This window comes from Protopterus annectens, chromosome 2.part2, assembly GCF_019279795.1.
Source record: "Protopterus annectens isolate FY-2018-M chromosome 2.part2, PAN1.0, whole genome shotgun sequence".
Taxonomy (NCBI): domain Eukaryota; kingdom Metazoa; phylum Chordata; order Ceratodontiformes; family Protopteridae; genus Protopterus; species Protopterus annectens.
Window position 1 is genome coordinate 373,563,845 of NC_056730.1, and position 24,772 is coordinate 373,588,616.

Consider the following 24,772-nt stretch of genomic DNA (forward strand, 5'->3'; position numbering starts at 1 on the left):
CTTGACTGCTCCACCCTTTGAACCCACTGCTTCAGTAGATCTCAAATTCTTGTCATGGAAAACAGCATTCCTTGTAGCCATCACTTCAGCGAAAAGAGTGTCAGAGCTTCAGGCTCTCTCTGTGAAGCCTCCTTACCTGATCTTTCACCCAGATAGAGTGTACCTCAGGATCAATCCCTCCTTTCTTCCCAAGATAGCATCAGAAACCAACATAAATCAATCCATAAATTTACTGGTTTTCTTCCTTAAATATCAGAATAAGGGAGAGTACAAGCTGCACTCATTAGATGTTTATAGGCAGCTTCACTTTTATACTCATAGGACAGCTGGCCATAGACAATCCAACCAGCTGTTCGTTTCCTTTGCCAAATTTAACTTGGGGAAAGCTATCTCTAATGTATCTTTATCTCGCTGGATTTCCCAATGTATCCTACTGGCGTATCAAGCCTCGGGTAGACCCGCACCAGAAGGAGTTCGTGCTCATTCCACCCGCTCCATTTCTACCTCTGCGGCCTTCAAGTCTAGAGTCCCATTGGATGATATTTGTTCTGCAGCCACTTGGGCTTCATCTCATACCTTTATTAACCACTACAAGCTAGACGTGCTTTCTAGAGGGAGAGCATCCTTTGGCTCTGCAGTGCTTCGTAATATCCTTCCATGATGGCCACCCAAGGTGCAGGTAGCTGGGGACTCTGTCCCACAGGTTGCTGACAAATGAACATCCTACTTCAGATTTAGAAGTTATGTACTCACCATAACGTTCCATCTGAGTAGGTAGTTCATTTGTCTGCAACCATCTCCCCCTCCTTCCCCCTGACCTTCTTCGGATCTACTAGTTGTTAGATATCCTTTGTTGGATATATATTCAGGGGCAAACTCGATCTGAGGTCATGGAGGGTTAGCAGGGCATTATGGGTGAAGGGAGGAGCTAGGAGCTCGGATCCATTAGCTTGAAACAAGTTGCCGGCTCGGATCCGATATCGGATCCGTAACCCACAGGTTGCTGACAAATGAACTACCTACTCAGATGGAAAGTTATGGTGAGTACATAACTTCTAATTTTGCCTTCCTTCTGGGGGCACCTGACATCTGGGGCAAGAAAAACTGAAGAAAATGACGTCGGCTGGTTCTTTTATACCCCTGTCGCACTGACGTCAGGGAGGAGGCGACGACAACCGACGCCGGACCTAGACTTTGGAATTCGGCCGACCGAGGACCTGCCTTACGGCAGGAAAACCCATCTGTTATGACTGCAGCTGTATTAGCACTCGAACATCTACATTTATGGTAGGTACAAAACTGTACTTTATACCTCATAACATGCTTTTCGGCCTCAAAACTTGGACTGAACCACAAAAGGAGGGGGAGTATTCATATTCATCAAAGATACCCACACCTCCAGGTTAGTGGCAACGCACAAAGCATCGGAGACCATCCAGGTGCAACTAACCGTAGTCAAAACTGCCCTACAGTTTGTAGCATGCTACAGACCACCCTCTCAAACTCAGGAACCCCACTCAGCCTTCCTGAAGACACTGGAGAGTATGAATGTCTCTCCAAATACCATCATATTGGGAGACTTCAACTACCCAAACATTGACTGGGAGCATTACTCAAGCCCCAACACCCTAGCCCAAAGGTTCCTAGAATTCATAAACTCAAATGCGATGGAACGACTAGTCACCACTCCCACAAGAGGAGATAATATACTAGACCTGATCATCACAAACATGGGGACACAATGCTCCACACCGGAAGTATACCCCTCATTGGTGAGATCAGACCATAAATTAATCTCACTGGAAATCCACATCCTGCCCCCACCCCCAGCACAAAAGACCACAGTGAAGAATTTCTCAAAAGCTGACTTCACACTTCTTAAGACTGAAGCGGTATCCTTCAAGGCCCCTGGGCCAGTGGAAACCACAGCCCACACCGATGAATCCTTTATAAACGCTTTCTACGGACACCTTCAAGAATGCATGGATCATGCAATCCCAAATAAAACCAAGACCCATTCCCCCAAAGGCAGGCATCCTGTCTGGTGGACCCGGGCCATTAACAAGCTTTACAACAGGAGGAGGAAGCTACTACATGACAGAGCAAAATCCCCAAAAGGGAAGGCATCTCTGATCAGCACAAGCAAAAAACTACGATCACTCATAAAATCATCCAAGGCCAACTTTGAGAGAAAAATCGCAAAAGACACTAAAGACAATCACATGGCTTTCTTAATTACATTAGAAACTTGGGTGGAAACTCCCAGATATGCTCAGAGTTAGTCCAAAATGACAAAAAAATGCACTGAACCCACAGACATTGCCAGCATACTGGCAGACAGGTTCAGTGCAAATGTCCTCCCCCCCTCCCCACAAAAGGAGAAATATCTATCCCAGAAGAGTGTAGCCTCCCTGACATCTCAGATGCCCAGGTGAGAGCCGCCCTCTCTAAAGCTAAAAACATAGCATCAATGGGACCAGACGGTGTCCCGAGTTGCATGCTACATGAACTCCAAGAGGAACTAAACCCGCACATAAGGCTCCTGTTTAATCTTAGCCTTACTACAGGATATGTACCCAAAGAATGGTGTACAGCAACAGTGGTCCCACTCCACAAAGGAGGTGCTTCTACAGACCCTGGAAATTACCGCCCCATAAGCTTGACGAGCCTGGTCTGCAAAGCTATGGAGAGGATCATTATGGAACTCATAAACAAAGACATTGGGTACCTACAGACACTGAATCCTACCCAATTCGGCTTTGTCAAGGGCAGATCCTGCCTTTTGAACCTGGTCGACTTTTTTGAAACCGTCACTAAGGCCATTGATGAGGGTAAGGCAGTTCACACAGCCTACCTTGATCTTGCAAAAGCCTTCGACACAATACCCCACTTGGGCATCATAGACAAGCTCACCAGCTTAAATGTAAACTCATATGTCATAAGATGGGTTGCAAACTGGCTCAAGGACAGAACCCACAAGGTCAGAATTGCTGGAGCCATGTCAGACACTAAGCCAGTCACAAGTGTGTCCCACAGGGCTCGGTCCTGGGAACCCTCTTGTTCGGCATTTATTTTTCCAAGGTGTAAACAAACATAGGAGGATTGTGGCTGACAAAGTTCGCAGATGACTGCAAACTGTGCGCCATAATTGATACTCTAGAGGACACAAGCATCCTTCAGAAAGGCCTCATAGAAACGGATAACTGGTGCCAGAGCCATGGCCTTAAACTGAATGCCAAAAAATGTAGTCATACCCTTTGGGAAAAACATAGTACCCACAAATTACCACATAGGTGGTAATCCATTAAGTACGGAAGAAGTGATCAGGGACCTGGGGACCCAAGTTGACAGTAACCTCTCATTTAACACTCACATTGCCAAGGTGGTTAGGGAGACCTTCTATATTACCCACCTTATCATGAAAAGGATTCTCGTCTAGATCAAGAGAGGTCATTGTGCCCCTATACTCTTCCCTTATCAGGCCCATAATTGAGTACAATGCCCCATTTGGGATGTACCTTACCCGACACCTGCAGCAGTTAGAAAGACCCTAAAACTACCTCACCAAGAGGATCAAGGGTCTCAAACATATGTCATATGCTGCCTGGCTGAAGAAACTCCAGCTCTATTCAGTCGCATACCACCTACTCAGAGGAGATCTATGTCTGACGTACAAGGCCATGTCAATCCGGAATTAATGGACATGCTCCACCTCAGAAAATCCAAATCCACCAGAGCCATGAGAGCGAGAGATTTGAACCTCAACACAGAAATAAATAGGATGTGCTGGAGGGACAGATTCATAACCCAGAGGCTCCCTACACTCTGGAACAGAATCCCATTCCATGTTAGGCAAAGCCCCTCACTGACTCTCTTCAAGAGAAATCTTGACGAGTGGATGGGAGATCGTAGGTTTACCTCGGTGGTCATCTCTGTGTCACTACTAGACAGAGGCACAGTAAACTAAACCCTAAATGGGCATAATATTCTCATCCCAAGGGGTGGCGAAAGCCACACACACTCTGGCTAGGCTTATAAATGCCCTAGGGCAGATAGCCTAGTATGAACCTATGAACCAGTGCAGTCACTCCAGGAGCAAAGGATAATGCAGTTGGATAGGATAAGGAGGGAGGAAAGTTGAGGAAAACTGTGGTCTGCAAAACCGGGGCTTTTGGGTTCCTTTCTCCGAGAGGCCTTAATAGTGCTCCTGAATGTTTGACTGACTTCTGCAATCTGAAGACAGTTAGGGGATGCTTACCCCTGCATCTCATGGTCTGGACGTCCATCACTCAAGATGTTTGTGTGCAGAGCATTATAATCCCATACCTTTTCTTATCCCACTCTCAAGAAAACATCCCAATGTTTCACCCTTCCAAAGAAAAATGGCAGCAGCTGGAAAAAAAAAACTGTTAAGACAATTGAGTCATCCAGGAATTCCCACCAGACCAGTAAGGATCCGGAGTTTATTTGAGGTTCATTTTAGTGCCAAAGAATAACTGGGACCTCAGTCATCTGAACAGGTAGAAAAAACAACAGTCTATCAAATCTGGATGGTCACAGTAGTACAGTCTGTTCTTCCATTGCTGAGAAAGGATGATTGGATGTATTCATTGACCTTTATAATCTGTTACTGCCACATAAAGATGGACAGATGCTCTAGAAGGTTTCTCAGATTCTGGCTGGGAGCCATTCAGTTCCAGTTCAGAGCCATGCCCTTTAATCTCACTACAGCCCCCAGGGCGTTCACCAAATGTATGGCAGTTGTTGCAGCACATCTCAGACTGTGGAGGTTCTGACTGTTCCCATACTTGAATGACTGGCTCATAACTGCCCCCAACAGGAATCTTCTGTGTGCCAGGGACTCTGTTACAGCTTTGGACACAACTAAGTACAGCTGTGAACACATACACATCCAAACTTCATTCTTTTTAGACTATAGAGTTTATTGGCACTCAGTTGGGGATGACCTTACAAATATCTAGACTTCCCGAATTCAGAATTGCCACACACCGCAGACAGGTGATAGCAGTTCTTCCCCGACAGATGATGCTGCATCTCCTCAGCCTGATGGCAGCCTCAATCACTTTTTTTTCCTCTTGCCAGATATCACATGATGGTGCTCCAGTGGACCCTTTTAGCACAATGGTCAATCAGACATTGGTTTATGAATTTAAGTCTCCCTCAAAAATTGGCAAAACTCATTCTGTGTTGACTGGAATCTCTCTTACATTCTCGGGGTCGGCTTCTTATTCTGCCTGCTCTCCAGGGTACAGTGACCACAAAAGCTTCCCAGGTGGTGGAAGGAGCATTTCAGGGAAAGGTGGTCCAGGGCACATGGGTCACTCTCATAGGCCAGTCTTCACATCAGTATCCTGGGGAAGAGGGGATTCCTGTTAGTGTTCAAGCCCTTCAGGGCTCCCTTCCCACAAGTGTTCTGATTATGTTTCTTAAAAGATTGCATAGCTGGTGTTATACAATAATTGTGAGGGAGCACTGTGTACAAGGATTCCACGCTGATAGTTAATAAAATACTGTCAGCTTCCACTGTAATGCTTTTTTATTTTCCTCAAAAAATCTATTGACTTTATGTATGACTTATTCTTTACTGCTAAAGGTTTCAGCAAGTAATAGGTTCATAGGTTGGTACTAGGCTTTCGGCCCTAGGGCCTGTACAAGCCTAGCCATAAAAATTCCCTGGGTGTTTCTTCCCACAATATTTACTTCCCTGGACCCATGTCTAGCAGGGCGACTGACATGATCCCCAAGGTGAATTTCCCATCTCCCATCCAGTTGTCAAGGTTCCTTTTGAAGAGGGCCAAGGAGGCGCTCTGCTTGACATGTATGGGCAGTCTATTCCAGAGTATGGGAAGTCTCTGGGTCAGGAACCTATCCCTCCAACATGTTTTGTTCATTGTGATGACAAGGTTTAGATCCTGGAGCATGTGGCTCTGAGGGATTGGGATTTCTTTAAGTGGAGCATGTCCATCAGCTCAGGGTTTGACTTGGCCTTGTATGTTAAGCAGAGATCACCTCTGAGTAGACGATATGCCACAGAGTATAGCTGGATTTTTTTTTTTTTTTTAGACGGTCAGCATAGGGCATCTGCTTTAGGCCTGTAATTCTTTTAGTGAAGTATTTCTGTCGCCTTTCCAGCTGTTACAGATGTCTTGTGAGATGCATACCAAATGGGGCGTTTTATTCTATAATGGGTGTAATGAGGAATGAGTACAGTGGGACAATGACCTCCTTTTTTCTGGATGAAAAGCCCTTAATGATGAGGTGTGCCACATAGAAGAATTTCCTGACTGTTGTGGCAATGTGGTTATCGAAGGTGAGACCACTGTCCACCTGTATCCTAAGATGTCCGTGGCTTCAGTAAGGGAATCTCCACTTGCTACCACTGGTCTATAAGGTGGGTCTTCTCTGTTCTTGTGTGGCTTTGGTATTCCAAAAAAGTATGGTAAACATGAGCATGGGCTCCATAAATAATTATAAAGATTTTCAGTAATACATTTTTCTTCCCATAATATGGTGAGATTAGTGTTCCATAAATCACATGCCCTTTTTATTTTATCCATGGTAAATAACTGATGATGTGTTATCCTCCAGCATGTTCTCCTATCTTTTTGTTGTAGCTAGTGGTGTCAGTCACAAGTATACCTGCTCCCTTGTCTGCCTTCATTATGTGCCTGGATTTATCATTGCCCAGCTCAATCAGTGCTTTTCTTTCTCCCTCAGTAATGTTATACAGTTATACAGTTTTTACTTAGGAGGTTTTTTAAGTAGTTTCCTGATATCCATCTCACATTTCACTTCGAAAGCAGCTAATGTTTGATGTAGTAGTGGACAATAGCTGCTAGGCCTTTTTATAGTTTCATCAATAGGTTTATTTTCAGTGTCATTAATTTTGGTATGAAACTGTACCTTTAAGTTGAGCTTCCTTACAAACATTTTAAGGTTTGTCAGTACATGAGCTACCTCACTCGTGCAGCTTGGTACAAAAGTAAGTCCTTTGCATAGTACACCCTTTTCATCTTCAGTCAGTGCTTTAACAGAGTGGTAGTGCCCATTATTGTGGCTGTGGCTGATTCCTCCATCTGAGCCTGGAACCCGAGTTGTAATCTGGGTTCCAGTCGAGATTGCCCAGGTACTGTATTTCCCTCACCCCTGTCCACTGTTTGGTTCTCCTGTCTCCCTGGGGGGTTCGTGGATAGGCTCGGAGATCTTTGGAATTCCTCCTGTGCTTTCTGGAATCTCGGTGGGTTGTAGTAATATTCCTTGCTGTGGTAGGGGGGAACCTGGTAAGAGGGACAAACCCTGATGCTTTGGTGGTGGTCATGGTTCTGGTATTGGTGCTGGCTTTGGTATTTGTGTAGTGGTTGGTGTCTTGAATAAAATCACAGACTTAATAATCTAGTTACTAAGAGGTACCACATCATTACTGATTTTATTTAAAGTGCATAAGGGTTATATTATTATAACAGCTACTAAGTAGGGCAGGACCAGCTCGAATGTCACACTGATGGGGAAGGCATGTGAACTTGTTAACATGTATACCAATTTACTGTGTTCTACAGCACAATAAACCTGTCCCATACCTAATAAAAAATATATATATGTAGTTAGAAAGTTTGTGATGAAACTATTATTCTGTTACTTTTGTTTTACTTGGATCACTGTCTGTGTGCTTAATAAAGCATTTTCGACTGGAAACAGTCTACCCAGCTTGGATTACTTTTGAATACTTAGTAATTCTGTATAATATTTAAAATTATATTTTTTATTATTTTTTGACTTGGGACTAGTTTAAGTTCGCTGCTTCTACTACCTTTATCTGATCTTAATAATATGCAGTGATTAACTAGATATATATGAATTGAAAATCTTCCACACAGAGAAGTTTCTTGCACTCCCTTGATTGATAGAAGAAGCAAATTCATTCTTAAGGGCTTTCTACCCTCTGCTTCCTTTTATGTATCTCCTTCCACTTCACGGGCTCAAACTCCTGCCAAGAAACGCAGGGAAAAGAAGTGGACTCGAACAGAGCTTCTTCTTTGCCCAGTGAGCCTTCTCGTAAGTCTGCCAAAACTTCTGATCCTAAGGCCTTGGATCCGAATGTCAGTGAGGAATCTGCCCAGCTCCAATCCCAGAGGTTCTCTCCTGAGCCTGTTTCCTCCACACCCATATCACCATTGCTACAGTCCCCTAGACCAGCATACAGGGCGCCTTCTTTGGCTTTGTCCGCCAGGTCCTTCTGGAGCCTCTCTGAAGCCAAGGTTCACAGGATGCTGATGAGGTTTCTCACAACACAAATTCAGCTGGGGGGTTTGCCTGCTCCATCCCCTGTTGGATCCGGTAGCCACCAGCTTCCTTTTGTTCCTGTCTCTCCTTTTCCGATCTGACCCCTGGTTCTGGAGTTGTTTGGTCCGAGAGGTCGGAGCAGACAAGTAGTTGCCTCAACTTCAGTTGCTGTGAGTAGTTTAGCCCCTTGGAGCCATAGTGCACGTGTCCGGTCCGAGGGTTTTATGAGCTGTCTGTTCCCCTCGGAGCCTCAGCAGTTGATAGTTCAGCTCTGATTTCCCTCTCAGATCCGGGAGTAATGGGGACTCATAGGGTTTCTCCACTGACAGCTTCAGCTCCAGCGGAGGTTCCCACCGATCCCTGTTTGCCTTCTCATTCAAGGTGATGGAGAGGGATCTCTCCACTCCAAGAGAACCTCTACTCTCCCTCTCTTGGAGCCAGGTCCCTCCTCAGGAGAATTTGTGCAAGAGCCATCCTTTCCGTCTCCTCCCGGGCAGCCTGCCCAGAAGAGCTTCCAGACTTCTTCCCAATTGAAACACCCTGAGTCTTCAGATAGCTCCCAGAGCACCCCACCGAGGAGGTTCATCATAACCGTACATATAAAAGGAGACACGTGGATTCCTCCGCAGAATCCATCACCTAGGACACTGATTTCGATGAAGGAGAAGGGTCCTCAAGATCCCTATCTGAGGATGTCTCTCTTGGAGACATCGTGGAAATCCTGCACCAGAAGGGTGGGTGATCAGCCCAAAACCTTACCCAGATGAGTTGGTGTTCCTGGAAGCCTTCGGATCAGGCCCATTACCGTCTTGGGTGCCCCCCCCCCCCTGCAGACCCCCTCTTATTGATCTCATCTCTTGCAGGGCATGGAAAGAGCTGGACACAGTAGAACCCATCCCGAAAACGTTCAGGCAAGATCCTTGGCTCCCCTTCAGATAGACCCCATTGGACTAATGGTATCCCTGTCGATACCATGGTGGTTGCAGCAACCACCAAGAAGGTGCTGGCCCAGGAAAGCTCCTCTGTTTACCCCCCCAAACAGGGAGTATCAGGCGGTGGCCAGGTTTGTTAAGCGGGTATATGCTTCAGCTACCTTCGCTTTGTGAGCACTGACCTATTCGGCACATGTGACCAGATGTCAGAGAAACCTGGTGAAGGAGCTCTCTAGTCCTATCCCAAGATCCATGTTTGCAGAACATTTTCCTCCAAAATGGCTACCCTTCTTACGTCCCATGAGGCTAACCTCCCATGCGGCAGAGGGGGCATCACAGGCAGCCAGCTCTTGCATTGCTTTTAGGCGCCACTCCTGGATGTAGTTCCGTGATTTCACAGAATCCTTTAAGACATCTTTTACTAATACCCTTTTCAATGGAAAGGTCCCACAGTTAGAGAGACACTCTCTCCCAGAGTGAGAAGGACGGGAAACCTTGTCTGCCATCAGAATCCATTTTTCCACCCCTCAATGGTCCTTCTCCAGGAAACAACGTGGTGGCAAATCTTTGTGGTTCCCAAGATCTCAAGGTCCTTTCCAGGAATCACAAGGAGACTTTTCTTCCAGAGGCAAAGGGGGGTAATGGTGCGAATGGCAGGCACTACCCTCTTGGCAGTGGGTGTTTCATGAATCAGGGGTCTCGAGGTACTTTCTCGGACAGGCCCAATCAGCAATCCTGAAAGATTGCCCGACTGCTCATCTCTGGAGGCAGTCGGGAGATGTCTCTGTCTACACCCAACAGCCTGGGAAGCCATCACAGATGACTCCTGGGTGTTAAACATCATGTCCAGAAGCTATGTCATACCCTTTTTCCAAAATCCCTCTCCAACTACGTCCCTCCGTGACATTCCACCCAGTCAGAGGGGTGGCTGTGGCCTTGGGAATTTCAAAGCTGCTCACAAAAAGTCATTCAGACTGTCCTCCAAGATCAGTTCGGCTCTGGCATCTATTCCAGATTCTTTTTAGTGCCCAAGAACACAGGGGATCTCAGACCCATTCTGGATCTGACAAACCTGAACAAGTCCATTGCCTATTCAAAGTTCTGAATGATCACAATTCAGTCCATTCTGTCCTTTCTGCAGAAGGATGACTGGATGTGCTTGGTAGACTTTATGCGTACTGTCACATCAAAATGAACAGATGCTGCAGAAGGTTTCTCTGCTTCTGGCTGGGAGCCAGTCATTACTAGTTCAGAGTACTCCACCTTCAGTCTCACCATAGACCCCAAGGTGTTCACCAATGCATGGCAGTATTGACACTTCACCTGAGACTGTGAGGATTCCATCTGTTTCCCTATCTGGACGATTGGCTCCTCACTGCTACCACCAGGCACATACTTTTCCAAGCCAGGTACTTGCCTATTTTAGCTAGCCTCAATCTTGGGCATCTCCATCAACCTAAAGAAATTGCATCTATGTCCGGTACAGGTGATGGACTTCATCGGAGCCCATCTGGACACAATGCATTGCTTAGCTCTTCTCCCTCCAGACAGGATCTCCACACTCGACTCCATGTCAAGCAGACATTCCTACGCCTCCGCTTGTCTTGTTCTAAGAGTGTTGGGCTCCATGGCTGCCACCATATCTCTTATTCCTGCAGCTCATCTCCACATGAGAGTTCTTCAGTGGACTGTAGCAGTTCAGTGCTCCCTCCTTTATTACTCTCTAAACCATCCAGTCAGACCGTCTTGAGTATGCAAGGAATCCCTTCTCTGTTGTCTTCAATCACAGGTTCTAGAACAAGGTTGTCCCTTTATCCTTCCTCCCCTAAAGGCCACTGTAACCACAGATGCCTCCTAGCTCGGGTGGGTGGGCATTACCTGGGTCAGACAGTCCAAAGCACGTGGTCCCCCTTAGAGACCAATTTGCATGTAAATGTTCTGTAGATGAGAGCGGTGTCCCTAGCTTTGCAAGCCCTTCATACCTCTCTTCCCTTAGGAACCATTGCAGTTCAAACAGACATGTCTGTTGTTTGGTACATCAACAAGCAGGGAGGAATCAAGTCTCTCCCCCCTTGTGTCAAGAAGTCATGAGATTGTGGCAATGGGCGATCTCCTCCAACCTCGTTTCTAGTGGCAACTCACATTCCAGGGAAGTCAAACATTCTAGCAGACAGACTCAGCAGGACCATTCTGAAGCCTTACAAATGGTCTCTGAACTCTTGATCTTCCAGAAGTGGAGTCTACCTTGCTGTGATCTCTTCGGATCTCCTTCCAGTACCAAGTGCAACAAGTTTTTTTGACCAGATCCCTCCTCAGGGAAAATTACTGAGAGATGCTTTAGTTCATGCTTGCCCCCCCCCCACCCCCATCTGCTTTATGCTTACCCACCTCTTCCTCTCATTCCCAAATTTCTTCAGAAAGCTCAGAGGTTGAAGAGCAAAGTAATCCTCGTTGCTCCCTTTTGGCCTTGACAAGTGTGAGTTCCCTTCCTTTGGTCTCACCTATTTTGTCCCCATGGACTCTGAATCCCATTCCGGATCTTCTGTCCCATCCTTTGAGACGCACTCAACCAGATCTATCCAGCCTGAAATTGACAGCTTGGTTGCTCCAGTTCCATTGATGGCTAGAAATCCTGAGCTTTCTTCCCCAGTTACAGAAATTTTAGTTGCAGCACATAAAGCTTCAACTAGAAAAATATACAACAGCAAGTGGAAGTGATTTTTCATTTGGGCTTACCATAATTACCTGGATCCTTTTATGGCTCCCGTTCCTGCTGTTTTAGACTTTTTAATGTCCATTTTTCGTAACTGAGCTAGTTTTTCTACTGTGAAGGTACAACTGGCAGTAATCTCGAACCTTCACCGTGGAGAAAATTCATAACTGTTGGCCTCTTCCAAGTTATGCAAACTTTTCCTCAAGGGCACCTTTCTCTTTCGTCCTCCCATTAAGGATCCCACTCTCCATGGTACCTTACCATGGTTTTGCAAGCATTGGTTGCGTCTCCCTTTGAACCAGCTGCCAAGGTTGATTTGAAGCTTTAGTCATGGAAAACTGCTTTCTTAGTAGCCATCACTTCAGCTGAAAGAGTGTCTGAACTTACAAGCGTCATCTATTAAGACCCACCCTGTTTGATCTTACACAAGGATAGAGGGACATTGCATACCAACCCTTCTTTCTTGCCGAAGGTTGCATCTTAGGCATCTTAGGCTAACATTAACCAGGTCGTCCGTCTTCCAGTTTTCTTCCCCAATTTCCAAAACAAAGGGGAGTACAAACTCCATATGCTAGATGTGCATAGGCAATTATATTTTTATTTGGATAGGACTAAACACTTAAGTCTGACTAGCTTTTTGTTTCATATTCAGAGCCTAAATTTGAGAAACCAGTTTATAAAGAACTCTAGCTAATTGTGTTTCAAGCTGCATGTCACTGCTGTACTCCATTAGAGGGAATACCCTTGTCTGTAACCATCGAAGCTCATTCTACTAGGTCAGTATCCACTTCCACTGCGTTCTGGTCTAGAGTTCCTATTGACAATATTTGCTCAGTAGCTACTTGGTCAAATTCACATACTTTTATATCTCATTACAAATTGGATATTATTTCCAGAAATAGAGCCTCCTTTGGTTCTGTTGTGCTCTGGAATATCCATCTGTAAGGGCCTTCCAAGAGTTATGTAGCTGGGGACTCTGTCCCTCAGGTTGAAGATCAAATGAAAAACAACTTCAGATAAAGAAGTTATGTGCTTACCATAACGTTCCATCTGAGTTGTTGCATCTCCCTTCCAAATTCTTCCTTTCTGGAGACCTGGCAGATGCTGTTATGGACTTCCCCAGACCTGGCAGATGCTGTTATGGACTTCCCTGTATCTGTTTGAGCTCATGAAGTACTCCTTGTTCTGTTCTATTCGGGGATGTGTTTTTACTTTGTATGTGAACATAGTCTCCTTGTGAGCAGCAAATTCGATCTGAGAGATGAAGGGAGAGCAGAGCATTATGGGTAGAGGAGGAGCTCAGATTTTTCAGATCATAGAGGTATGATATACAGTCAGATCCACTATCGAATCTGAACCCACAGGTTGAAGCCAAATGAAAAAAGCAACAACTCAGATGGAACATTATGGTAAGTACATAACTTCTTATCTGAAGTAGCTACTTCATTTGTTCTGCAACCTGTGGGTCTCAGATCCAACCGGCAGCATTCCAAGCTTCAAGATCCGAGCTCCTAGCTCCTCCCCTCTACCCATAATCCCCTGTCACCACCACACTACCTCAGATCGTTTTTGCCACGGCTTGATCACAAGCAACTTGAGAAGAGCTCCTGAGCTTTAGTAGCAGGGAAGTGATTTTTTTCTTAAATTTCGACAAATTAATAGTGTATGTGTTGAGAGAGTGTTTCTCTGCCCTTTTTTATTTTCGAGATTGGCGCTTTGGTTTAGTTAACCCTCCCCTAGGTGTTTGGGCGTGTGAGTGCGTGTGTTGGAAAAATGGCCAAAGGCCATAAGGCTTTTTTTTCTAAGTGCACTGGGTGTGGCCATAAGCTTTCTCCAGCTGATGGCCACACTCAGTGCGTTATATGCCTGGGGGTTGCCCATTTGTCTTTAGACTGCCAGGTTTGCGCAGCCTTCAACCCCCGGGCTGTGAGTGACAGGAGGAACAGGCTTATTCTGGCGGGATTGCTTCCCACGGAGGAGGTCTCTTCCTCCTCTCCATCGAAGGTGCAGGCTGCCCAGGTAGCTTTGGCACCCTTGACTCCCTCGACTCAGGCTGGGACTCAACCCTCCACTGTTGCCTTGAGTACGAGGGAAGTTCAGTCTTCTCCTTCTAGGGAAAAGCACAGGGAGAAACACCGACATAAGAGGCGAGCTGAGCCTCACCCCTCGGCTCCGCCATCGAAGACTGCTAAATCGCCCCCGAGGGTGTCTGGATCTTCTCCTTCTCGGCTCTACGACCTCCTCTAGATCTACTAGGTCTCTCTCTGATGCCGATATGGACAGGATGATGTGTCGGTTTCTGCAGACCCAAATGCAGATGGGGGGTGCTCTTGCCCCCCCCCCCCCCACAGGGGGAGAGTGCAGCTTATTTGCCCCGATTTCTCCTTCTTCAACCCGGATCCGGGTTTTGGAGTCTTCAGATCCAGGCCCTTTTGTAGCCGGGGTTTTGTCGGCGCCGGTGGCCCAAGCCTTCTCGACGCCAACCATACCCTCGAGCATCTCGGATCTGAGTTCTCGGGGCCGTGGGCCGGACGTCGGATCCGTGGGAGCGGGTGCCTCTTCGGCGCCTCCTATGTCAGAGCGCACCTCCCTCTCGGATCCGACGGCTTCGGCTCCGACCTCGATCCCTATCTCGGAGCCGAGGAGACTGCTCTCGGTGCCGGAAGAGAGTAGTTCTCCCTCAGCATTTGAGGTAGTGGAGAGGGTACTGTCGAGGTCTTCCAGGTCCCTGACCTGGGCTTTGGATCCTTCCGCTCCCTCACTGCATACGGGTCTACCTTCCATCATCCTTCCATCGGTACAGCCTGCTCAGACCCTCCAGTTGGTTTCCTCGGAGGAACAAGAGGCCGTTGACGAGCCCTCTTCTGATAGTCCTGCAGAAGAGATGCCTCGTAAACGGACATGTAAAAGGAGGCACATGGACTCCCCCGAGTCCGTCACCACAGATACGGACTTAGAGGAAAGGGAAGGTTCCCCAAGGTCACCCCCCGAGGATGTCTCCTTTGGAGACATCATGGAAATGTTGCGTATTGGGTGGTCTGCCCAAAAACCTTCCTCGGATGAGTCCGTATTCCTGGAGGCATTTGAAGCGGGCCCATCTACCTCATGGGTGTCCCCACTGGCAGATCCCCTCGTAGATCTCCTGAATACCAGGGTTTGGAAGGAGCCCGACATCGTGGAGCCTATCCCACGCCGGCCGGATAAAATCCTTAGCCCTCCTTCAGATAGGCAGGCTTGGGCTAAAGGGTCTCCAGTTGATGCCATGTTGGTGGCTGCTGCCACTAAGAGAGCTCTCTCCCAGGAGAGCTCCACGGTCCACCCGCCTGACAAGGAGTCCCGGGCGCTGGACCGTATAGGGAAGTGGACCTTTGCTTCAGCAACCTTCTCTGTGAGGGCGCTGAATTATATGGCGCATGTCATCAGGCTGCAACGGGATTTGATTAAGGAATACGCTGCAGCTCCAGCAGAGTCTATGTCGGTCGAGGACAAGACCGTGTTCTCGACTCGTATGACCACTCAAGTCCATCTCAAATACGTCCATGCGGCTACTGTCTTATGCTACGGAGGGAGCCGCAAGGGCCTGCGGGGCAGGTGTTGTCTTGCGATGCCACGCCTGGCTCCGCCTTTGTAATTTCGCGGAACCTTTCAAGGCGTCCTTCGCGAACGCACCCTTCGGCTCTTCGCTTTTTGGCAAGACTGTCTGCGATACACTAGTCCAAAGCGAGAAGGACGGGAAGACGCTGTCTGCTGTCGGAGTCCGCTTCTCGAGCCCCCAACGTTCCTTCTCAAGGAATCAGAGGGGGCAAAAGAAGCTGTGGTTCCGTAAGTCTCAGTAATCCTATCCAGCTTCGGACTCTGCGCCCTCCAGAGGCAGAGGGGGGCAGGGTGGACGCCGGCCCAGAGGCAGAGGGAGACCGTGTAACTTCGGGTCTAGGGAGCCTTTCTCCGAGAGACCCGCGCAGCAGCCCTGAGGGCTTACCCAACTGTCAAGCTCTGGAGGCAGTCGGGGGGGGCGTTTAACGAAGCACCTGTCAATGTGGGAGTCCATCACGAAAGATCGATGGGTGCTCCGAATTATATCCAGAGGCTACAACATTCCCTTCCTATTTCATCCTCCCTCAGGTGGTCGCCTCCCCGATGTCCCACCCAATCTAAGAGAGGCGGCGACCGTAGAGATTTCAAATTTGTTAGAAAAAAGAGCCATCCAGCGGGTCCCCCCCCCCCCCCCGACCAATCCGGATTGGGCTATTACTCAAGGTTCTTTTTGGTGCCAAAAAAGACTGGGGACCTCAGGCCCATTCTAGACTTGTCTGCCCTGAACATGTTTGTCCCCAAAAAAAAGTTCCGGATGGTCACTCTGCAATCTATTCTCCCCTTAATGCAGGAGAACGACTGGATGTGCTCGATAGACCTCAAGGACGCGTTCTACCACATTCTAATGGACAGACTGTCCAGGAGGTTCCTCCGCTTCTGGCTGGGGGCCAGTCATTACCAGTTCAGTGTCCTTCCGTTCGGACTCACCTCAGCCCCCAGGGTGTTCACCAAAGTCATGGCTGTGGTTGCGGCCCACATGAGGCTTCAGGGCATAACGGTCTTTCCGTACCTAGACGACTGGCTCCTCACAGCAACCAACAGGCATCAACTTTGTATCACGAGGGACTATGTTCGGTCTCTTGCCGACAGTTTGGGCATCTCAGTCAACATACCGAAGTCTTTTCTTCATCCTGTGCAAGTATTAGATTTCATAGGAGCCAGACTAGACTCCCGATCTTCTCGGGCCTTCTTGACCTCGGACAGGCTGTCCAGCCTCTCACTTCAAGTTTTGGCCCTTCTTCGCACCAAAGCTCCGCCGGCGGAGTTAGTCCTGAGAGCACTAGGGTCGATGGCAGCGGCTATCGGTCTCTCCAATCTCACCTAAGGATGCATATATTACAGTGGACACTCCAAGTTCAATGGTCACTGTTATACCATCCATTGAATACTCCCATCCCCCTGAGCAGGGTTTGCAGGGAATCCCTCCTTTGGTGGCTTCACTCCCCAGAACTCAGGCAAGGGAGACCTTTTGTGCTTCCCCCTCCCCAGGCCACGTTGACCACGGATGCTTCTCGCCTATGTTGGGGGGGGCATTGTTTGGGCAGAACCGTCCAAGGTATGTGGACCTTGTCGGAGACCGCCTTGCACATAAATGTTCTGGAGATGAGGGCAGTGCTTCTAGCGTTGCAGGCTCTCCAAGACCTTCTACCTCTAGGAACGATTGCAATACAGACAGACAATATGTCAGTGGTATATGGTATATAAACAAACAAGGGGGAACCAGATCCTACCCTCTTTGTCGAGAAGCCATGAGAGTTTGAGAATGGGAGATATCCACCAACCGCTTTCTGATAGGAACGCACATTCCGGGACGATCCAACATCCTGGCGGACAAATTGAGTCGAGTAATTCTCAGTCCTTAAGAGTGGTTTCTCAATCCGAAAGTTGCAAAGGAGATTTTTTTCAAGTGGGGTTGGCCTCGCTGCGATCTCTTTGCTACTCCCCAAAACACAAAATGCAGCGAGTTCTTCGCAATTCTTCCCCCAGAAGGGGAGAGCCCCAGAGACGCTCTGATTCATGCTTGGCCTCCCGGTCTACTCTGTGCTTATCCCCCACTTCCGCTCATGGCGAAGTTCATTCAGAAAGCTGCACGGTTGGGGAGCAAAATTATCCTCATAGCCCCATTCTGGCCTCGTCAAATCTGGTTTCCATACCTGCGGTCTCACAGTCTCTCCTCCCCTTTAATCCTGGATCCCATTCCAGATCTGATCTCGCACCCGGCAGGGTGCCCAACACCGAACCTGGTAAACCTCAAGCTCGCGGCTTGGTTGATCCAGTTCCACTAATGGCAAGGACTCCCAGCATCTCGTCACCAGTGAAAGCTATTCTGGTAGTGGCTCATAAACCGTCCACCAGGAAAATCTATAATAGCAAGTGGAAACGATTTTCTATCTGGGCTAACAGCCAGGGTCTCAACCCTTTTACTGTTCCAGTTCCTACAGTCTTGGATTTTTTGTCCATGATATTTCAACAAGGGGCCAGTGCATCAGCGGTGAAAGTACAGTTGGCAGCAATATCCCATTTTCATGTGGGAGACTGGTTAGGATCCTTAGCGTCTACAAAATTGTGCAAGACATTCTTGCATGGCATTTTTCTTCTCAAGCCACCTGTGAAATCCGTGACTCCCCCTTGGGACTTAAACTTTGTTCTGCAAGCCTTAACGAAACCTCCTTTTGAACCTGCAGCTTCTGTACCTCTTAAATTTCTGTCCTGGAAAACAGCATTCTTGGTAGCCATAACTTCTGCTAAAAGGGTTTCAGAGCTCCAAGCTTTGTGTATGAAACCTCCCTACCTTATTTTTCACAATGACAGAGTGTCTCTCAGGACTAACTTGTCTTTTTTAACCAAAAGTGGCATCTGTGGCAAATATCAATCAGACTATCAATCTGCCAGTGTTTTTCAAGAATTTTCAAAATAAGGGAGAATACATGTTGCATACACTAGATGTACATAGACAGTTGCGTTTTTACCTGCACAGGACCAAAGACATTCATAAGGCTGATCAACTGTTCGTGTCCTTTGCTCCTCCATCCATGGGGAAACCTATCTCCAAAGTGACACTGGCTAATTGGATTTGTCAATGTATTTCTCAGGCTTACAAGGCATCGGGCAAAACAACTCATTAAAAATTCGTGCGCATTCCACACGGTCCATCGCAACTTCTGCAGCCTTCTGGTCCAGGATGCCGTTGGACGCCATATGTTCAGCAGCCACCTGGTCTTCTGCTCATACGTTTATTTCTCATTATAAGCTGGACATGATATCTAGAAGCAGGGCGTCCTTTGGCTCAGCGGTGCTTCAGAATATTCTTCCATAGGCCACCCAGGTTTTTTTGTTTAGGTAGCTGGGGACTCTGTCCCACAGGTTGCAGAACAAATGAAGTAGCTACTTCAGATTTAGAAGTTATGTACTCACCATAATGTTCCATCTGAGTAGGTAGTTCATTTGTCTGCAACCATCCCCCCCCTGCCATCCCCCTAACCTGTATCGGGTTTCTAGGATCATTTCTGATTCTTTGAGAATAACTGAACCTGTTTATTGTACAGGTTTATCAGGTGATACAGCAAAACCGATCTGAGGTAGTGTGGTGGTGACAGGGGATTATGGGTAGAGGGGAGGAGCTAGGAGCTCTGATCTTGAAGCTTGGAAAGCTGCCGGTCGGATCAAAGGTTGGATCAGAGACCCACAGATTGCAGACAAATGAAGTACCTACTCAGATGGAACGTTATGGTGAGTACATAACTTCTAATTTTTTGACCAGTGTAAACAAGTGGGCAGTGGAATTTCTCTTTACCCTTGGAGTGCAGAAATCCAGAGTTAGTTGTAATAGGGGGGTACAGTGATGGGCATAGCATTCCACAGAATCATTGAGTAGAAGTAAAATAGATGAACATAATTCTGATGTTTCTTTGTATGACTACTGTATCATATTAGAGACATAAAAATAATAATGCTATGAGCCCTATAGCTTTACAGTTTTTTACTTGTCCTAGCAGTGACTTTTCGCTGTTAAAAGCTTGTATTTTGGAACATATTTCAGAAACAGATGAAGTGTTAATGAAAAAGAAATTATTGTATAAAGAGACTCTATATATTTTAAAATTTAATACATCATCTCCAACAGGTCTAAATAGTGAATGTAACTGGAGAGTGTTTCTTTAAAATGTATATATGATTATTTTAATTGATGATTAACTAGATTGTTTGATTAATTGTATTTAAGTGAATATATGTGTGTGTGTGTGTGTATATATATATATATATATATATATATATATATATATTTATATATATTTATATATGGATGTATATGGTGTGGCATATTTTGTAACTCCAGGAAGGCTGTGCTGAGGCGCCAGAGTGGTGTTCAGTGTGAATAAACTATTTAATACAAGATTGGTGGCATTTTTCACTGGCTTTGTAGTCTGGTGTGATCTGTATCTCGCCTACAAGGCAATATCGAACACTCCCCTACTAGAGATGCTCCATATCCGTTAGTCTAACTCATGGTGCATTACCTGCTTGAAAGGCCTAAATCTAATATGTAATATCAACAAAAACCTGCTGGAGAGACGGGTTTGTCTTCCAGAGGCTGCTCCATCTCTGGAATAGACTTCCCATACATGTCAACTGGAGTACCTCACTGACCCTTTTCATGCTCAGCTTTGATGAGTGGATGGGAAGCCACAAATTTGTCCCAGGAGTTCCACCTGTGTTCCTCATTGACAGGGGCGCCAGGTGCTGACTGAGGTTTCTTTTTTGAGGATAAACTGTTGGCTAGGCTTTGTAAGGGCCACACAGCCATTAACCTAGTAACCTCCTGTGATCCTATGAACTCTGATTAGAGGAAGCTGTGGAAAATACCAGGAGGATTGACAGAAGACCTGCGTGTTACCCCAAGAGTACTAGGTGCCTAATTGTAGATTTATTGAAGGAGTACCAGGAGGCTTGCTGTGGATATGTGTGGGGAGTGCATGACTACTTGTCCAGAGCTGTAATACCAAACCTAATTTTAAAGTATTTTTGCAGGGTGGCTAAGATCAATGCAGTGCATAACTCCGACTAAAGTGATGTGAGATTATCACAACCTTGGACTTTATGTATAGTCCGCATATTTACATTTACAATTTTGTTCTTATTTTCCTGTGTGTGTGTGTGTGTGTGTGTGTGTGTGTGTGTGTGTGCACGCACGCACATGTGTACACACACATGCTTGTACAGCAACTGAGCAAACAATGCTGCTGGAAGTTTTGCAAAAAAAAAGTCACACTTATGTCTGAAAATGAATATAGTGATATTAAATGAAACTGGAAAAAATATGTTTTCTATAATGACCATTCTGCTGTTTCTGTCCTGAATAATTTACCACTGCATACAAACAAATTCATTTTTTTTTCCTTCAGATAAGGAGCTCAGAAAAGTAAGAAACTGACATTTTGTATTTTTCCTTTTTTTTTTCCTTTAAGGATATTACAGCTTTAACTGGTGTTCCAGAAGAACATATCAAAACAAGAAAAGTGCGAATATTTGTCCCAGCAAGAAATGCAATGCAGTCTGGAATTAACAATACCAAAAAGTGGAGAATGGAGTTTGACACTAGGGAACGTTGGGAAAACCCTTTGATGGGCTGGGCATCGACGTAAGTTTTTTGTTCATGCTGACTTCTGATATGAAATTAGGATTCGGAAACATAATGTCAAATACATTGCATTCAGTTTGCTAAATATCAAAAGATAGATTTCATTTCACTGAGCTTAACATTGATGTCAACATTTGTCCTATGTTAGCCGTTTTGAAATTGAAGTCATGAGCACATAGTTGAAATAAAACTTTCAGATTACTTGTAATTTACATCTAATATTCCTGTACTTTACAATTATGGTATTGAAGTCCAAATAGTTAATCTTCTTGTGTAGATTATCTTTTTCATATATCCCCCTGAGAGCATAGCACCTTCTCACCCTGCATCAAATGAGCATGCGGCTTGAAAGAGAGTAGCTTCTGGCAGTTTCTTTTTTAAAAGCAGGAGGCAGTGAGTTATCAGTCTGTTAGTCATGGTAAAATACCTAAATTAGGAAATTTGTTGGACTTGTATTGTTAATATTGCTATTGTCATGTTGGATCTGGCTTTGAAAAACAAATTAGAAATCCCAATTACCAAAAACTAAGTTTTCAAAGATCCATGGCTTCCTCAGAAAAGTGTTTAAGCAAGTGTGTGTGTGGGAGGCAGATTCTGCCAATAGATTTCCACTCTTTCCTTTACTTGTGTAAGAGCACTATAGTGTGGATTTATAGATTTGCTGTATGATACGCAGCATACATTTGCACCAGAGAGAGTCACACACAGATTGGCATAAACTAAAAGAGTGAGTCATGGGGCCAGATTGCCCTGTAATACAGTGACCCCCCCCCCCCAGAGGACTTTGTTTTAGTTTAATTCAATAGTTTAATTCCATTTAATAAAAAAATTAATTTATATTTGTTAACCAAGGTAGTGCACTGATCCATAGGGACATTTTTCAGAATCAGCCCAGGAACACTGTCTGATTAAGTGACTTGCTCATAATTGCACATTAGGCCAATAACAAGCAAATGAAACTGGATTGCAAAATGAATTCCTAATGGTGAAAATTGGATATAGATTTATTTATTTGGTTTTTGTTTACTGGGAAGTTCAGTCTGAGAACTGAAATTACCATTTTCGGCAGAGGCCCAGGGAAAAAGCTCCAAAACAGTGATAGAAATACATTTTTGACAATTCAAAAGAAAAAGGTCAACAGATATTTTTCAGGAAGTATTTCAAAGTAGTCCGTCAAGAAACATTATTTCCAAAGCATATTAGATTAAAAAAATAATGTTGTTGAGGTATTGAGTAGAATCAAAAATATGTTAATACACTTGTATAGTATCCATAGCGGACAGAGTTAGGATTGCATACTTCAAACTGTAGGAAGTGAAACAGATTAGCATGGAGGAAGTACGGACAGCTATGAAAAGGATGAAGAATGGAAAGGCTGTTGGTCCAGATGACATACCAGTGGAAGCATGGAGGTGCTTAGGAGAAATGGCAGTGGAGTTTTTAACCAGATTGTTTAATAAAATCTTGGAAAGTCAGAGGATGCCTGAGGAGTGGAGAAAAAGTGTTTATGTACCTATTTTTAAGAATAAGGGTGATGTGCAAAGTTGTAGTAACTACAGAGGGATAAAACTGATCAGTCACAGCTTGAAGTTATGGGAAAGAGTAGTGGAAGCTAGGTAAAGAAGGGAGGTGATTAGCGATCAGCAGTATGGTTTCATGCTGGGAAAGAGCACTACAGATGCGATGTTTGCTCAGAGTATTGATGGAGAAATTTAGAGAAGGTGAAGGAGTTGCATTGTGTCTTTGTAGACTTGGAGAAAGCATATGATAGAATGCGTAGAGAGGAGTTGTGGTATTGTATGAGGAAGTCAGGAGTGGCAGAGAAGTATGTAAGAGTGGTACAGGATATGTACGAGAGTAGTGTGAAAGTGGTGAAGTCTGCAGTGGGAGTGACAGATCCATTTAAGGTGGAAGTTGGGACTACATCAAGGATCAGCTCTGAGCCCTTTCTTATTTGCAGTGATGAAGGACAGGTTGACAGACGAGATCAGACAGGAGGCCCCATGGACTATGATGTTTGCAGATGACATTGTGATCTGTAGTGAGAGTAGGGACCAGGTTGAGGAGACCCTGGAGAGGTGAGGATATGCTCTAGAGAGGAGAGGAATGAAGGTCAGCAGGACTAAGACAGAATGCATGTGTGTGAATGAGAGGGAGGATAGAGGAATGGTGAGGATGCAGGGAGTAGAGTTGGTGAAGGTGGATGAGTTTTTAAGTACTTGGGATCAGCAGTTCAGAGTAATGGTGAGTGTGGAAGAGAGGTGAAGAAGAGAGTACAGGCAGGGTGGAATGGGTGGAGAAGAGTGTCAGGAGTGATTTGTGACAAACTGGTACCAGTAAGAGTGAAAGGGAAGGTCTGCAAGAGGGTAGTGAGACCAGCTATGTTGTATGGGTTGGAGACAGTGGCATTGACAAAAAGGCAGGAGTTAGAGCTGGAAGTGGCATAGTTAAAGATGTTAAGATTTGCACTGGGTGTGACAAGCATGGATAGGATTAGGAATCGGTATAGTAAGAGGGTCAGCACAGATTGGATGCTTTGGAGACAGAGAGGCGAGATTGTGTTGGTTTGGACATGTGCTGAGGAGGGATGATGGGTATATTGGGAAAAGGATGTTAAGGATGGCGCTGCCAGGTAAGAGGAGAAGAGGAAGGTCTAAGATAAGGTTTATGGATGTGGTGAGAGTGGACATGCAGGTGGTTGAGGACAGGAAGAAATGGAAACAGATGATCCGCTGTGGCGACCCCTAACGGGAGCAGCCGAAAGAGAAGAAGCAGTAAAGACCCCATCTGTCCTACATTTACAAAGGATTGTGAACAGAAGAGGCTACCATTCCATGAACTGCTAGGTAGTGTAACCATCAGCACACAGACATTTTGCATGATTCATACATCTGGCACATATCTCAATTATATCACGGTGTCTTGTGTTATCCAAGCCATCCACTTTAAAACTGAAGGACTGGTCGCAACAAGCATGACCAAAGTTGGAATGTGCACATCTCCCAAAGCTCGAGCTCCTTTCCTAAATCCTGCAGTAGTCCTCACTTGTGTTTTTACTCCAGATCTTGAGTGCTGTTTAAAGCATCCCGACACAGATTATAGAAGTTTGTGCGACTTACAATAAATGTCATTTTTCTCCTGTTGCCATATTAGAAAGTGTTGGATGTTATGTGATCCTATCTCGCCTACATTCTGACTGATGGGTTCGGAGCCGATCCCTCGGCTCCGACTCGGCACGCTTATGCCAAAGAGCGAAGTCTCTTATTGGCTGAGCTTACTATATCCCAGGATGCACCACTACCAGTCCCCCAGATCTCGTTTGCCGCTAACAAGCAAAGACGTGGTCTCGAGCTTGGCTGAGCTAAGTAGTGTTTTTTCACTAACTTTTCTGTCAGGATTTTCTTTAAAATTCAACAAAAAGCTGTTTTAACAGCTATCTAGTGGATGTTCTTCATCTCACATTGCTGCAGTCCTTACTTATGGGTAGTCCGCTGTCCTCGGTCGGCCCGAATACCAAAGTATTAGGCTGACGTCGGTCATGGGCACCTAGTTCTGACATCAGAGCGTCAGGGTATAAAGGCGCATGACCGACGT

The 24,772-nt window shown here is 45.9% G+C and overlaps 1 protein-coding gene across 1 annotated transcript in view; it reads left to right on the forward strand.

The window, feature by feature from the left end:
• Positions 1-24,772, forward strand: part of NDUFS4 (NADH:ubiquinone oxidoreductase subunit S4) — an 849,665-nt gene that overhangs the window by 378,456 nt on the left and 446,437 nt on the right. Inside the window, exon 3 of the mRNA XM_044064420.1 lies at positions 21,006-21,178. Coding sequence (XP_043920355.1) covers positions 21,006-21,178 — 173 coding nt within the window. The remainder of the gene's footprint in view (positions 1-21,005; positions 21,179-24,772) is intronic.